The sequence below is a fragment of the Xenopus tropicalis genome, chromosome 6, assembly GCF_000004195.4.
Source record: "Xenopus tropicalis strain Nigerian chromosome 6, UCB_Xtro_10.0, whole genome shotgun sequence".
NCBI lineage: Eukaryota > Metazoa > Chordata > Amphibia > Anura > Pipidae > Xenopus > Xenopus tropicalis.
This window is the reverse complement of record NC_030682.2, coordinates 17,647,090-17,663,262: the sequence shown is the minus strand read 5'-3', so window position 1 is coordinate 17,663,262 and position 16,173 is coordinate 17,647,090. Positions and strand designations below refer to the sequence as shown.

The 16,173-nt window shown below is 43.0% G+C and overlaps 2 protein-coding genes across 3 annotated transcripts in view; one reads left to right on the top strand and one right to left on the bottom strand.

The window, feature by feature from the left end:
- The window catches only part of dnajb6 (DnaJ heat shock protein family (Hsp40) member B6), a 49,490-nt gene extending 45,753 nt beyond the window's left edge, over positions 1-3,737 (bottom strand). For both annotated transcript variants that reach the window (XM_012964424.3, XM_012964423.1), the window contains exon 1: positions 3,498-3,737. The gene's annotated coding sequence lies outside the window, so the exon portion shown is untranslated. The remainder of the gene's footprint in view (positions 1-3,497) is intronic.
- An 8,971-nt stretch (positions 3,738-12,708) lies between these two features.
- Positions 12,709-15,876, top strand: LOC105947595. The gene is made up of 5 exons (XM_012965123.3): positions 12,709-12,998; positions 13,136-13,513; positions 13,694-13,889; positions 15,039-15,125; positions 15,679-15,876. The coding sequence occupies exons 1-5, from the start codon at positions 12,923-12,925 to the stop codon at positions 15,785-15,787; spliced, it is 846 nt and encodes a 281-aa protein (XP_012820577.1). The 5' UTR covers positions 12,709-12,922; the 3' UTR covers positions 15,788-15,876.
- The last annotated feature ends 297 nt before the right edge of the window (positions 15,877-16,173 follow it).

Genomic DNA, 16,173 nt, shown 5'->3' with positions numbered 1-16,173 from the left:
TTTCCAAAATTTGGATCAGCCTGCTAAAATGATTTAAACATTAAATAAACCCAATAGAATGGTTTTGCACCCAAAAGGGCTTAGTTACCATCAAGTAAAACCTACTGTTTTATTATTAGAGAAAAAAGAAATCATTTGCAAAATAGAATTATTTGCTTAAAAGGGGAGTATCTGGAAGATGCCTGTTATTCTGAGCTTTCTGGAAAACAGGTTTCCTAATAAGGGATCCTATTCCACATTTAAAAAGAAGCAATATTGTGGCTTATATAAGAATGTTTGTCTCCCCTATGGAGAGGAGGGACACCAGGAAACAAGTCAGTACTCGCTCAGTCTCAGCAATGTAAGCAACGCAATGTCCCAGTCATACTTTCAGTTTCAGAGCTCATACCCACAGGAGGGTGCCTTGGGTACGTTAAGGGTAAGAAACCACGGGATGTTTGTCACTAAAAGTGGTGACTAAATGTCAGAAAATATCTTGCTAATATGATAAAATGGCAGGTATTTTTGGATGTTTTGTCATCCGTGCTTAAACTGATTTAGAGTGGGCGACAAAAAGGCCCAGGTACTACCCTAAGGGTGAAGACACACAGAGCTACTAGTAGCAGCTACTTTTTCTCAGCTACTAAACGCCAGAAAATACCCTGCCATAGACAATACTGAGAATTGCCTCTGCTAAAACACACGTAGAGACAATTATCAGTAAATGTCTTTGTCTTTTTTAGTAGCAGCTACTAGTAGCTCTGTGTGTCTTCACCCTAAATGTGTTTCAGGGCACCCCCCTGATTAACCCAAGAGGTCTGCCACCTCTGCTCTTCCGTATGCCACTTGTGCTGGCAATTCCTTAGCAACAGGGTAATCAAAGTACTGCGACTAACCCAGTGATCTTTCAGCCGCAACAGACTATAGAGGGCAATTACAGGAGTTTTGAGTCTGCACTGTGGGAAATTAAGCACCCACAATTGCCCCTTGGGCCACTGCACAAGGGCAGTCAATTTGTCAAAAACGGAAAACTAACCAACTGTGGTAAATGTATGTATATCTTTGTTTATAAAGTGCTACTTATGTACGCAGCGCTGCAAATAGCAAAGAGAGGCTTCAGATTATACTGAGTTTCTGGATACACTACCCATAGTCTAATGGTTGGGAGGAGTAGATTTCCGGGCTAGTACAGCAATGGCTCACCTGCACCTACCCATACACCTTCTAAAAATACACGGGTAAGTGAGTGTTTAGTTGTTGCCGTGGCATAGACAAAGAGGCGTGGAACCCTATTAGCAATATTATACACTGCTATCCAAGATATTGTTTAACTACATCTCCTTTCACCCTACAGGCTGCCAGAGAATGCTGGGAGTTGTAACGCAGAAAAAGCTACACGTTGCACATTGAACAGTATCTATTGTTTGCAACATCTTTCCCTACTATGCACCAAATCACAGTTGCAGCTTCTGTAACAATGTTGCTAATCTACAACTACTAGCAGCTACTTAGACAATGCTGAGAATTGCCTCTGCTAAAACACACCTACAGACAATTATCAGTAAATGATCAGCATTGTCTAATTTGGTAGCCACGACAAGTAGCTGCTACTAGTAGCTCCGTGTGTCTTCACCCCAATGTTTAAGGGGAGATGTAGTTAATATCTAGGTACCTGAGTCTAAGGGCTCTGGCACACGGGGAGATTAGTCGCCCGTGGCAAATCTCCCTGTTCGCGGGCGACTAATCTCCCCGAAATGCCATTCCACTGGCGAAAAATGTAAATCGCGGGTGGGATGGCATATGCGGCGGAGCGATTTCAGTGAAATCGCGGAAGTTGCCTTGAGAAAAAACTTCCGCGATTTCACTGAAATTGCGCCGCCACGTATGCCACCCCACTGGCAATTGACATTTTCACCGGTGGGATGGCATTTTGGGAAGATTAGTCCCCCGCGAACAGGGAGATTTGTCGCGGGCAACTAATCTCCCTGTGTGCCAGAGCCCTAAGAAACAGGGCCTTGGGCAGCCTGACCCCCTCTTCTCTAATTCTTTCATTCTTACCACATATACACTGGATGCCCTATGCCCCTGACCACATCTTGCTTTACTATACACACTATCCAACAGCTCCAGCCTCATTTCCCTCTTGTCATGTTGGGTTACTATGCACTCAGTCCCACAGTTACACCATCATTCTACTGCTGTCATTTTAACTTACTATAGTAGCCACTATTTCATATTTAAAGCCCCACAGCTCCTTCCCCTGACACAATCTTACCTTACTACACACACACAATTTTGCCTTACTACACCGTCTTGCATTACAACACACACACACACCATCTTGCCTTACGACACACACACCATCTTGCCTTACGACACACACACCATCTTGCCTTACGACACACACACACACACACACACCATCTTGCCTTACGACACACACACACACACCATCTTGCCTTACGACACACACACACACACCATCTTGCCTTATGACACACACACACACACACACCATCTTGCCTTACGACACACACACACACCATCTTGCCTTACGACACACACACACACCATCTTGCCTTATGACACACACACACACACACCATCTTGCCTTATGACACACACACACACACCATCTTGCCTTATGACACACACACACACACCATCTTGCCTTATGACACACACACCATCTTGCCTTATGACACGCACACACCATCTTGCCTTACGACACACACACACCATCTTGCCTTACGACACACACACACACACACACACCATCTTGCCTTACGACACACACACACACACACACACACCATCTTGCCTTATGACACACACACACACACACCATCTTGCCTTATGACACGCACACACCATCTTGCCTTACGACACACACACACTATCTTGCCTTACGACACACACACACCATCTCACTGCTGCAGCCCCTTCAGTGAATAGATAAATATGGGGGATCATAGACCATAGAGAGGTTTGTGCACCCCTATATATATATATATATATATACAACTATACTTGCATACACAGCTCTGTACATTATTAATAATACAGTAACAGTGCAAACAATGAGGGCAAACGTTGCAATAATCCCACAGTAGCACAGTAACAATGTATGCCCTATGCTAAATGGAGGCTCCAAATACAAATAGTAGGATAATAAGAGCTGCTTTCCTATAGGTTGAGCCACTGGGCCTTTAGGTGGAAAGACTGGCCCATAAGTCAGTTGTGACGATATCAGGCTGAATCCCAAAGAACAATAGTTCCATGCTGGGACCCCAGGGCACTGTCTCTATGGTAGCACCATTACACTCTGGGCTAAAGGGGAATGTCTCTATGGTACCCGGATCTCCCAGGGACACCCAGCGCGGTGCCTGCCTCCCAGCAGCAGTATGGGGCTTCCTATACAGTATGGGGCTCCGCATACAAAGGCAACCCCTCCGCTAAACCTTCCGTTACACGCCGGCGGGCCCCCACCCTCCCAGGATACCGCCCGGCACTCTCACCTTGTGCGCTCTTCCCTCTCTGGTGCCCGGAGCCCTCTCACTCGGGATCTTTTCCGCAGCCGCAGCAGCCTCAGACGCAGTGGCAGGCAGACGGAGCGGAAGTCAGCGTTACTAACAGCACGTCACTTCCTGCCCTCCTCTGTTGCCCTGGGAGACGGACTGGAAGATTCCAGAATAGACAGGAGGGTTGTCTTGTGAGCTTAGCGGGGGAACAGTATGGCCTGGGGCAGAACAATGGGGATTAGAGGAGCAGAAGGGTCCCTAGAGTGCCCTGGGCTGAGAATATATTATACACACTGCATAGGGCCCAGTTATCATCTCTTTTATACACATATTTACCCCAGCTAGGTTCAGTATTAATATAAGGACAGGCAGGGCTGTCAGCCCCCCCTCAGTTTTGGGGAGTTACTCCTCCATTTTGGCTTCTCTCCCCCTGACTCCCATCATCCAATAGCATTCTCCTGATTTTTTTTAAATGCGCCAAAGTTTGCAAACATTTGCAGCTATACCGCAAAGTGACGCTGTCAACCCCCCATTTCTTTGGGCGTTACTTGAATTTGGTGGCTCTCCCCCATTTTCCCGTCCCCCAGCGGCATTCTCATGATTTTTCCCAACTTGTACAAATTCCAGCAGTGACGTCATTCTTCAGCATCAGCGGCGATTCGCGCATACGTGTGATGTCACTTCCGGAAGTGTGTGTGACGCTTGTGATGTCATGAGCCTGATGTCACTGCTGGAAGAGCGTGCCAGAGTGTGACATCACTTCCTGGTATAGGCGCAAATTTTCAGAGGCACTGTCCCCTGGTCAGTGCCGGACTGGCCCCCCAGAATACCAGGAAAACTCCCGGGGGGCCCAGGTGTCAGTGGGCCCTCCTGCTCCTGACCATTTGGCCTGTTTCATGGTCATTCCCTATTTCTGAATGGGAACAAAGAGGAGAAATAGATGGAAGAATAGATGCGAGCATGTAAATAAAAGAGACTGGGAGAATAAAGAGGAAAGGTGGACCAGGGTCGGACTGGGGGGTGGAGGGCCCACCGGGGCTCCCGCCCCAGGGGCCCTGCAGGTGCCCCAGCCGCGTCCCCTAACCCCCCCAAGGGCCCCCCTAACCCCCCCGAAGGGCCCCCGCCTGACGTCCTCCCCGAGCGCCTATAAATTGAACGCGTCGGGGAGGAACAGTCAGTAGCTGGGAGCGCCGGCAAAGGTCGGACTGGGCCGCTGGGGCCCACTAGGGCCGGGGCCCACCGGGATTTTTCCCGGTGTCCCGGCGGCCCAGTCCGACCCTGAGGTGGACAAATAGTTTGGAGAGTGGGCCTAGGGTCTAAGGTTTTCTGGTGGCCCCTGGGGTCCCAGTCCGACACTGCCCCTGGCCATCAATGCTGAGAAGTTGACAGCTCTAGGATAGGGCCCCTTGAGAGAAAACTGGCTGTGCGACAGGTGTTACATATAGGAATTGTATACATTAGGGATGGGTAACCTGTGGCCTTCAGATGTTTCTGAACTGCAACACTCACTTTGGAGCTAAAGGCTGTTGGGGCTGCAGGTCGGATATAACTGAACTTCATTATTTTTATTCCTTCTCATTGGGTTTATGACCTTCCTGCAATGCCTGGGGGTCCCTCCAGCTTTAAAGGTGGTCATATTGTGTGAAAAACAATATTGTGCCAATGAATTGTACTCATCTAAATGTAGGGACCCATAGGGTTAACATGCCCCTGTGGCTTTAAACCCTACTACAACTTCCTAGTTTATGCTGTTACTGGGCAAAGACCCATGTATTGGTTTAGAGTTATGCACTTATACCTATTGGTTTACAGGTTGACTCCACCCTTTGCACTCCAATATAGTGTTTAGCAAAGGGATGGGTCTTTCTCTTTGGCTGCCTCTGTGTCTCAGGTGACGGTCCACTGAGCCTGGGATCAACAGGGCCCCAGTAAAGCCATAATTTACACTACAGTCATCACCTACTCTAGTGAAGTCAGGGACAGGGATCCCGTGAACGAGGACCAGTTAGATAGTTACTCTTGTGGAGCACTTTCTAGGAAAGTGAGATAGAGAGGGAAGGAAGCAAGAGCAGCTTTTGGCTCCGCCAAGGAAATAGCTGGAAGTATCCTTCCATACAGGCACTGTTGCCTCAGCATAGGGCCATGGTTAAGACATAGGAGACAGGCAGTATCTCAACCCTAAACCCTGATCCACCGTCGTATAGAGGTATTCAACCTGAGGACGAAGTATTCATCCAGACTGCTTCCATAGTGGTGCCAAGCTGACCGGGTGCATTTGCCCTGCCCAGCCTCCCAAAGAGGTAGGATAAACCGGTGTGCATCCTCTTTTGTTGTCCTCAGAGAGTACCACTATCCTATAACATCTGTCTTGTGAGCATTATTACCCTGCATCTTGATTTGATTGTCTCAGTTTTTATTTGTTCAACTGCAAGAACCTTCTGGCGTCCATTATTTGCTATTTTACTCTGCACACAGCTACAGTGAGTTGTAGTTGCACTACACCCCTGGTTACTTCCATATAGTGAAGGCCCATCCTGAAGGATTGAGTCGCATGTACCCCATGCTCTAAACCTATACTAGCCGTCCTTTGACTGTTTTACAGCCAAATAGGGGTAACATAAATATAGAAGAAATGTTCTTTAAAAAGTATTTTGGGATGATTAATTGCAAATTTCTCCAAAAATCCTGCTAGTCCCTGTTCCACTTTTTGCTGCCTCCTTTCCCGGGCTGTGCAGGGGAGCTGGTGGCACTCAGCACACTGCACTGGAGGATAGGAACCAATCAGCAGCTAGGCTGACCTAATAGGGAACTGAAGCCTGTCTTTGCTTGTGTGACTGCAGGGCTGTGATTGGCTATCTGGCAGGGACTGTTAGGACAAGCCCACCTTCATTTAAAACACAGACAGGGACCTGATAGGATCTATAGGGAGCTCCAATAAAGAAACTATTTTTACAGATAGAATTTTTATACCAAATTGAAACCAGCACCGTATATTATTTATAATAGGCTACAAGATTAGAGGTTATTTTTATTTATCCTACAGCCGATGGTGGATCAGGGTTTAGGGTTTAGATACTGCCTGTCTCCTATGTCTTAAACGTGGCCCTATGCTGAGGCAACAGTGCCTGTATGGAAGGGTACTTCCAGCTATATCCTTGGTGGGGCCAAAAGCTGCTCAGTAGCATTGGCCCATGTCTGGCTAGCTGAACTCCAGCTGCCCGTATGATTTAGAATAGACGGCTGCATGATATGCAATGGTTAGTACTGCTGCCTTGCACCACTGGGTCCTGGGTTTGATTCCAGAAAGGGCACTATGTGCAAGGAGCGTCTATGTTCTCCCAGTGTCTGCGTCAGTTTCCCCCAGGTACACCGGTTTTCTCCTGCACTCAAAATGCATACAGGCAGGTTAATTGGCTCCTAAAATGGATCCTATTGTGTGTGAATATGATAGGGCCCTTAGACTGTAAGCGCCACTGGGCCAGTGACTAATGGGAATGATGTATAATCTCTGTAAAGCGCTGCGGAATATGTCAGTGTTATATATATATATATATATGTCAGTTTTTAGGTTTGTAAAAACTAAACAAATTCCATCAAGTCTTGTGGTCATAGCCCCACCCACAATGTTACGGACTCCCCCACCTGAATGTCACTGGCCTGACCCACATAACATCTTCTCCCCATCCTTTTTTGTATCACCAGATTTAGAAAAGATGGCAAACCTGCACTGTGCCAAGGTCCAACTCAGTGCTGGAAACACTTTTCCTACTGCTGGTAGATTAAAGGGACATGGAAATAGTGTGACTGATTCACTTAGGTGCTACATTGCACTAGTGCAGTTACCCATAGCAACCAATGAGAGCTCTGCTTTTATTTCCTAACTCAAGCCATCCTGCCAATAAATATTTGCTAAACCTGGCAACAGAGCTGGGGAGGGGTCGGTACCTGGATTTGTGGTGACCATCACAGGATAACTGGGCCGGCTGCGCATGTGTCAACTGCCAGGAGAAGGAAATGGAATCTGGTTGTCGGGGTCACTGACCCTGCAACCAAAATATAGATTTCCTGTAAAGTTGGCCATACACTGTAAGATTTGCTTGTTTGGCTAGGTTGCCAAATGAGATAATCTTTTCCCTGATATGACCACCTTGGAAAAATCAAGCATGTCTGATTGACATCTGGCTGATTTTTGACCAAATATTGCTAAGCCAAATCAGCTGCCAAATTAGTCTGAAGGAACCAAATCTGCAGCTTAAGTCTGCCCATGTATGGCCACCTTAAAGGAGCAGAACAGTTTAAAAATTAAACTGGGTAAAATAGATTGCACAAAATAAAGATTTTTTCAATATAGATAGTAGGCAAAAATATAATCTATAAAGGCTGGAGTGGGCAGATGTCTAAAATAATAACCTGAACACCACTTCCTCTTTACAGCTCTCTAAGCTGTTAGCAGTCAGTAACCAATCAGTGACTAGAGGGGTGGGGCCATATGGGACATAACTGTTCAGTTGGTTTGCATTTGAATCTGTTATGGGTGCTCACAAACTAACTGAACAGTTATGTCCCATGTGTCCCCCCCCTAATGTCATCGACTGTCTAAGTGGTTAGAGAGCTGTAAAGCAGTAAGTAGTATTCAGGCTATTATGTTAGACATCTGCCCACTCCAGCCTTTATAGATTACATTTTTGTCTAATTAACTATATTACAAATATTTTGCGCAGTCTGTCTATTTTACCCAGTTTAATTTTTACACTGAAATGTTCCTTTTAAGTGTTCTATCTTACTGCTCTTTTTGTAATTGCTTATATACAGTTTTAGGGACCTCTACTGTTCATCTTTGCTTGTAAAAACTACTCCCTGGTTGCTCGGGTAATTAACCCCTAGCTACACCAGTAATAGTATTAATTTGCAAATGAAGAATTACAAATTGCCTTAGATTTCCCTTGTCTATACCATATAATAAGCTTATTTCAAGGTCAACTTCCCCTTTAATGCATTAGTTCTACTGCAGCAGCATAAATGTAAAATTAACCTGAGTCACCATATATCACGCGCAGCCCTATGTGACTCATTTCCCATATCCAAAGGGAAGGAAGGTAATGTCTGGCAGTGTACTAGGTGCAGGGAATTAGGGTGAGCACCCAACGGCTCTGGCACACCAGTTTCTTTTCAGGATTTAATCACTGTTTGTGGGAACCAATCCATCCAATTAACATAGATATTAATAGAGCTTAATTGTTCACCATTGTTCCCTTCATATATCCCTATCTTTCCATTCTTTTAGGGCTGTAATTCTACAGATAGACCCACAGCGACAGCACTGCTGCCTGACGAGACCTGTGATTGTTTAATACCAGAGCCATATGGGCATATACTGTATGTCACCTAACAATCTCCCCCTGTATGCACACATATTTTAAGCCATGCAGCAACAATGTGCAGAAAAGCAAAATACATCTACATTTACACTCCATTCAACTGGCAGACATTTTGGGTGTTGGCTCAGGGATATAGTGATAAGTTCTTAGGACTCTCCATCTAATGTTATATAAGGTCCAAATCTAATACATAAGCCTATGTATGCAGAAGGAAATGGAAGACCAATGGTATGGTTCCTCCTGTTATGCAATACTCACTGCGCCATCTTGTGGTGATAAGCTGATAACACAACCACACAGCATGTAATATCATATCAGACTTAGTAACAAAAATAAATACTTTCCATCTATTACAGTTCCCCATGCCAAATCTCCAACCCCACACCCCGAGCAAGGCCAACTGTATAGTGTGGCTACCACTGCCCTGTAACTTGGCATAAAGCATACTTTAGCCTATAGGCAGGAGCATAACTATAGACAAAGCACACCCTGCAGGCTCTGTATAATGACCAATATTAATGTACAGTATATTGGCGACAGTGGCTACTCTCTGGAGGACCCTAAAATTTATTTGATGTAGAGACTAGTAAAATCTAACCCTTAGGCTCTAGGGTAGTGAGTATAACTGATTACTTATAATCCCTTTTTCTGCAAGCTATAGAGCCCCTTAATGATTTCCATAGCCTGTGGAATAACTCCAATGGATGAATAAATATTTTGGGGACCAGATGTAAGCATAACATGTTCATGGTGACTTTTGCAGTGTGTGTGATTTCCAGGGACACTGCTGTGTCACTTTACACTACACATAAACAGCAAGCAAACTCGGCTTTATGGCCATCCTCTACCCTTATCTGTAATGATTAATGGTCATGGTTAAAGCAATATAATGGGTAATAAGCCTCCCTTTCAATAACTATAGGTTAGCGGTGGACAAGTGTCTCTGTCTGGAAACTATGGACAACCAGAAAAGGTGGCAATGTGGCAAGGTCACCAAGTGCGAGTATCTTTTCCCGATAAGTAAATCTACAGATGGACGATATTGGCCTAATTTGATCGTTTGGCCCTAGGGTCAGATGATTGAATTAAAGTGGCAGGCACAGGCACTGTCAGTTGGGGAACTGCATCAATGAACAGTTGTGGTCCACAATCTGACGGAAAAATCGGTTGGGGAGGCTGGACGTTGGTGCCCATACACAGGCAGATAAGCTGCTGAATTGGTCTAAAGGACTGATATCGGCAGCTAAAATCAGCCCTGCACCTTAACTATACATTTGGGCCAAACATATTCCTAACATATTCCTAGACCAGATTCTCATACGAAAGTAAATGAGCTGTTTTTATTTTTTTGCCAGAGGATGGTGCTGCTGGTGCTTCTTACAAAGCTGCATTCTACCATTTCTAATATATTTTTCTCTTCCCCCCTCTGCCCCCCAATCATGGCAAAGGTATGTATAAGTTGCACACGTGGGGGTGGGGCTGGCAGTAGGTGAGTGGTCAGTTGGTGGGGGTCCCAGAAGAGGTGTGGGGGCCCATGGGGTACACCCCAGTATGACTATGCTCTTAGTTTTACCCCTTGAGAAATATGCTCCTATATTAGCAAGCTGATGGTGTGTGCAGGGAAGGTCTTTATACTGTAATCACTGTAAAGTGCTGTGCAACATAGTATATATATATGCTATATAAATAAAGCATAATGATTAAAAAAATGAATTGTAATTGAAATTAATTCTGTGTTTGTTCTTCAACTTTTCTGTTTCAAATTTCCCTCCCCAGCTTGTTGCTATAGTAACTGACATTATGACATCATTGATGCAGCAGCTGTGATGCAGTGAGTTTGACCAACGAACATTACACACAGCTTGTTTACTGCTGAGGGCACAAACTGGTTGCTATAGTAACTGCCATTGTGACATCATCAACACAGCAGCTGTAATAGGGGAAGTTTCCCTTTCCCAGCTCATTTTGCTTTTAGCAACTTACAATGTTACAACTAGCAATCTTATTTTACCTATTTTCTATTATATTTCAACATATATTCAAAAATAATAAATGTACTATTTGTAAAAATGTGAAAAGCAAGAAAAGAACTGTAAGTATACAAACAATTTTACAATTGAGGGCATTTTTAAGTGGGTAACTCATATACTTAATTATAGTATAGAGCAGGGGAAGGAAATGAAACTCTTTTGATAACGGATATATATATAGATATACAGGTATGGGACCTATTATCTTTTTGGTTTATTGATATTTCCGTAATATGGATCTCCATACCTTAAGTCAGTGCTGTCCAACTTCTACATGGTGGAGGGCTGCTAATGGAACCCAGTTTTGACCACTCCCCTTTTTGAAACCACACCCACTTCAAACCACACCTATTTTATCACAGTGGTGGTAGCGCAGCAAAATCCCAAATGCTTGGTCCTTACTGTGGGGATATCAACCATCATTCATATGTGAAAGAATTATGTCATGTTAAGATATACCCTTAAATTCCATATGTCTCCTCCTCCCCTGTGGATAGCAGAGCAACCCCCAGTACATAATTACACACCTTAGGGACCATTAATGGCTATTTCCAACTGCTAACAAACTCCCACTACAAACCCCTGCCAGGTTCACCTCCCACAAGCAGCAAAGGGCAAGCAGAGTATGGCACACACAGGTAGCACTCTGCCTTCCCTACCCTGCCTGTGTGTGCCATACTCTGCCTGCCCTACCCTGACTGTGTGTGCCATACTCTGCCTGCCCTACCCTTCCTGTGTGTGCCATACCCTCCCTGACCTATGCTGCCTGTGTGTGCCATACTCTACCTGCCCTATGCTGGCTGTATGTGCCATACTCTGCCTACAGTACCTGTCTGAGGTGTGAAGAAGTGAACAATGGGAGTGATTACAGCCTGAGCCTGAGGTGTGAACACTGCAGGGGGTGAACAATGCAGGTATTAAAAGGTGTGAAAAACACAGGGGATTACATGTTTAAACAATACAGAGGGATTACAGCCTGAATCTGAGGTGAGAACCATGCAGGGGGGCCAGTTAATCTCAGTACTGATACCATTTAAAGCTTACTCAAAGGTAAGGCATCAAAGCAGCCAGACAGGTGGGGGGCCACACAGAGGGGGGCCCGCGGGCCGCCAGTTGGACAGCACTGCCTTAAGTCAATTAAAAAAACATTTAAACATTAATTAAACCCAATAGGGCTGTTCTGCCCCCAATAAGGGGTAATTATATCTTAGTTGGGATCAAGTACAGGTTCTGTTTTATTATTACAGAGAAAAGGGAATCATTTAACCATTAAATAAACCCAATAGGGCTGTTCTGCCCCCAATAAGGGGTAATTATATCTTAGTTGGGATCAAGTACAGGTACTGTTTTATTATTACAGAGATAATTCAGAGCTTTCTTGATAATGGATCCCATACCTGTACACATATATAACAGTATTGAAATGAATACATGATATACTATTATGAAGGGCAGCAGATTTTAGTATAACAGGTTTCCAGATAATGGATCCCATACCTGTATATCACAATACTAGATGTGTAGTGTGAGTAAAGGGGCCCGACTTCATTTGTCCCAATGATCATAAAATATAAGACCTATCGATTTTAAAGTAGTGGTTCACCTTCTATATTATAGAATGGCCTATTCTTAGCAACTTTTCAATTGGTCTTCATGTTAAATTTATTTGACTTTCTCTTTTGCCTCTTTTCAGCATTCAAATGGGGGTCACTGACCCCAGCAGTAAAAAAAAAACAAAACTATTGCTCTCTGAGGCTAAAATGTTATTGCTATTGTTACTCCTTATTACTTATCTTCCTATTTAGGCCCTCCTCTATTCATATTGCTGTCTCTCTTTTAAACTAATGACTGGTTGCTAGCTTTAATTGAACCCCAGCAACCAGATAACTTCTGGCCAATTGCAAATTGTTTAGGAATAGCACTGTTTCTAGGTGAATGTCCACTAATTCTTCTTTGTATCTTTGTGCAGCAGAAGAACCAAAAGAGCTTTGAGAGACCTTCCTGTGGATCAGCGATGGGTCCCAAGCGTCTTTTTATATTCTTGATGCTGATGGTTATTGGGCTTCTCCCTTGTTGTGAGACCACATCAGGTAATTATAGGATTCTATTATTTTGCACCGATGTGCCAGTATAAATTATTTCCCCATGTTTTTAATTCTTTATGTCTAATATAACCATATAGACTGTAGGTTAGATTTTTTAATTGTCTTTTTCTTATTTCTTTCAGCTATCAAACATGTCACATTATTCCAGCACAAACTGACATTTACGGCTCATACTCGGAACCTAATCCCATGTATGTTCTACCCTGAACATCCAATTAATCCAGCCGTACTTCGACTAGAATGGGGGAAAGTTCCTGAAGATGGGGGGAAGTACACCCCTTTAATCCATCTTTACAGTGACAGAGTAGAAACCTTTCCCGAGAACAGTGACAAGTACCAGCTGTTTGTATCTCTGGTGCCGAGTGGAAACTGTTCATTGATTATCGATCCCACCGAAACAACAGACAGTGGAACCTATGAATTCTGGATGTCGCTGAATGATAAAGTGTATAAACCCGCTGCCAAAATCAGAATTGAGGTTTTGGAGGAGAAGAAAACTTGTGAGTCTTTGAATCATGACTGTTTTTAGTATTTGGCTTAGAAAATTCTAATTTCTGTTAACAACTTCAGAGTTGTGGGCCCTACTCTTTCATGGGCAATAAAGATAAATGCCACGTTGCTCTTGCTTGTTATATCAGTCATTTTATGCCATTTTCACTCCCATTTTTGTTTTTTTACAGCTCAATCGCGGTCAATTGTGCAAAAGAAAGGCAAAAAAGAAGAAATGACAACTAAAACCGCTCCAACCACTACAACAACTGTAAAAACCAGTACCAAGCCGCCAACTACAAGCAGCAGTGATCCTAGCAAGGCGGCATTTATATCATTGATGGTTATCGGGCCGATTCTTATAATCGGCACAACCTTGTCAGGAGTGTAAGTCAAGCGCACATTTACTTATAACAATGGGAATATACTGTAGTCGGCACTTTTACTTGGTCTTTTTCAAGAGATATCACGATAAATGTCCTCCCCCTCTGTGAGGACTTAAGTTAATGTAGAAACTAAAAGGAAGCGCATATATATAAAAATAATGTACCCCCTGTTGTAAAATATAAGTCAACAAGAAGTTCCCTGACCATATAAAAGCACGGAGTCATGAAACTCCAAGGTGACTTCTAATATTCTTATATTTTACAACTGGGGGTACATTATTTTTTATAACACACAAGAGTCATGTGACAGAAATAACATCACTAAACACTGATTATAACTGATGACATCACTAAGCTGCTTTTATAAGTATATAATGACAAGATATTCATGGCTCTTGTGTATTATATTGTGAATAAAGTATACCTGTTGTAAAATATAGGGATATTATAAGTCACCGAGGAGTTCCATGGCCATATAAAAGCACAAGGCTGAAGGCACCTAGATAATAGAAGTCTCTATCACTGGAAAAGTGTGTCTTAATATCCCAGTATCACATTAATCACAATTAATTGTATCTTAGTTGGGATCAAGCAAAATGTTCTGTTTTATTATTACAGAGAAAAGGGAATCATTTAACCATTAAATAAACCCAATAGGGCTGTTCTGCCCCCAATAAGGGGTAATTATATCTTAGTTGGGATCAAGTACAGGTACTGTTTTATTATTACAGAGAAAAGGGAATCATTTAACCATTAAATAAACCCAATAGGGCTGTTCTGCCCCCAATAAGGGGTAATTATATCTTAGTTGGGATCAAGCAAAATGTTCTGTTTTATTATTACAGAGAAAAAGTTCAGCACTTTGACTATTTGATTACAGTGGAGTCTATGGGAGATGATCTTCCGTAATTCGGAATTACACATTACATTTACATATTACACTGTATTTGCCCATACGGCTTCCTTTCAGTTTCTACACCTTTACCTATAGATTGTTTTTTAAGAATATAGATGAATTACATTTCCACAATGCTCCTGTTTTATGAAACATTACACACTATTTATATGGTATTGATATAAAAATAATAATAATAATTAATAATAGCTCCCCATTAGGAAAGTCTAATTGTAAATTTGTTTATTCCTACAGTTTTCTGTATTGCAAACTGAAGCGCAAAATGGAATCTGGGGATGTAGAAAACCCAAAAGTGAGCACCCCAGCAGCTCAGTCTCAGAGGTAAGTAAGCCTGAAATGTCTTTTAGTCTCCTAAATCCATCCCTTTGTATTCACTTCCATCTAACAGGGATGCAAACAGAGGGTATTTAGTGCAATGGCTTGATCCAAAATGGCCAAAAAAAGCATCTAATGTTCAACATTAAATATAAGTGTTTGACAGCAGATCTTATTTTCATTAATGTGTCTATGACAGGCCCGGCCTGGCAATCTGTGGGTTCTGGCAAATGCCAGAGGGGCTGCTGTAAGACATAGACATAGACAGTTACTATTTATTGGGCTGCTGGGGGGCTGTTTGGGCCTCTGTATATTGAAATGCCAAGGACTATTTTGTGTCCCAGTCCGGGCCTGGTCTATGGAATCATGGAATCCCCTGTTTAACACTGCACTGATAAAGGTGGGAGATATGAATAAAATGTGGATCCTATAAATGATTATTTAGTCAAAGGCAGGGCTACCCTGGATACATTTATTATGCTTTTTTCTTTCATAGACTAATTGTTCACCAGAAAATGAGAGTTGATAATAAAACTATGTTGTGATTTTGCTTATGCAGTACATCTAATCTTCAAATAGAGAATGAAACCTCTACTGAAGAGGAGACTGATGAAGAAGAAAGTGAGGAAGAAGAGAGTGAGGAAGAAGAAAGTGAAATTAGCAAATAATTATGTCCATGTATTAAACCCGGGGACACAAAATGCTTTGTCCCTGAGGAAGAGCACTGTTTGTGCTCGAAACGTTGGCTCTTTTTATAATAAAACTTTTTTCTCTATATTAAGTCCCAGCGTGTGCGGTACTCTGTCTCTAGATTTAGTTTATTTTGACCTACATTTTTAGGGTTGTGCTCCTCTCTGCAACTATATATATGTTTATAGGTATATATATATATATATATAATAAGGAAGATATCTGATCTGGGTGTGCTGATTTGCTATTAGACTGCAGATCTGGGAGCAGGCCATAGCTGAGGGAGGCAGTCCATAAACAGTCAGAAAGTTTGGTTCTGGTCAAGTTATAGTAATTGTAATTAAAATTCAGAGCTGTCAATCAT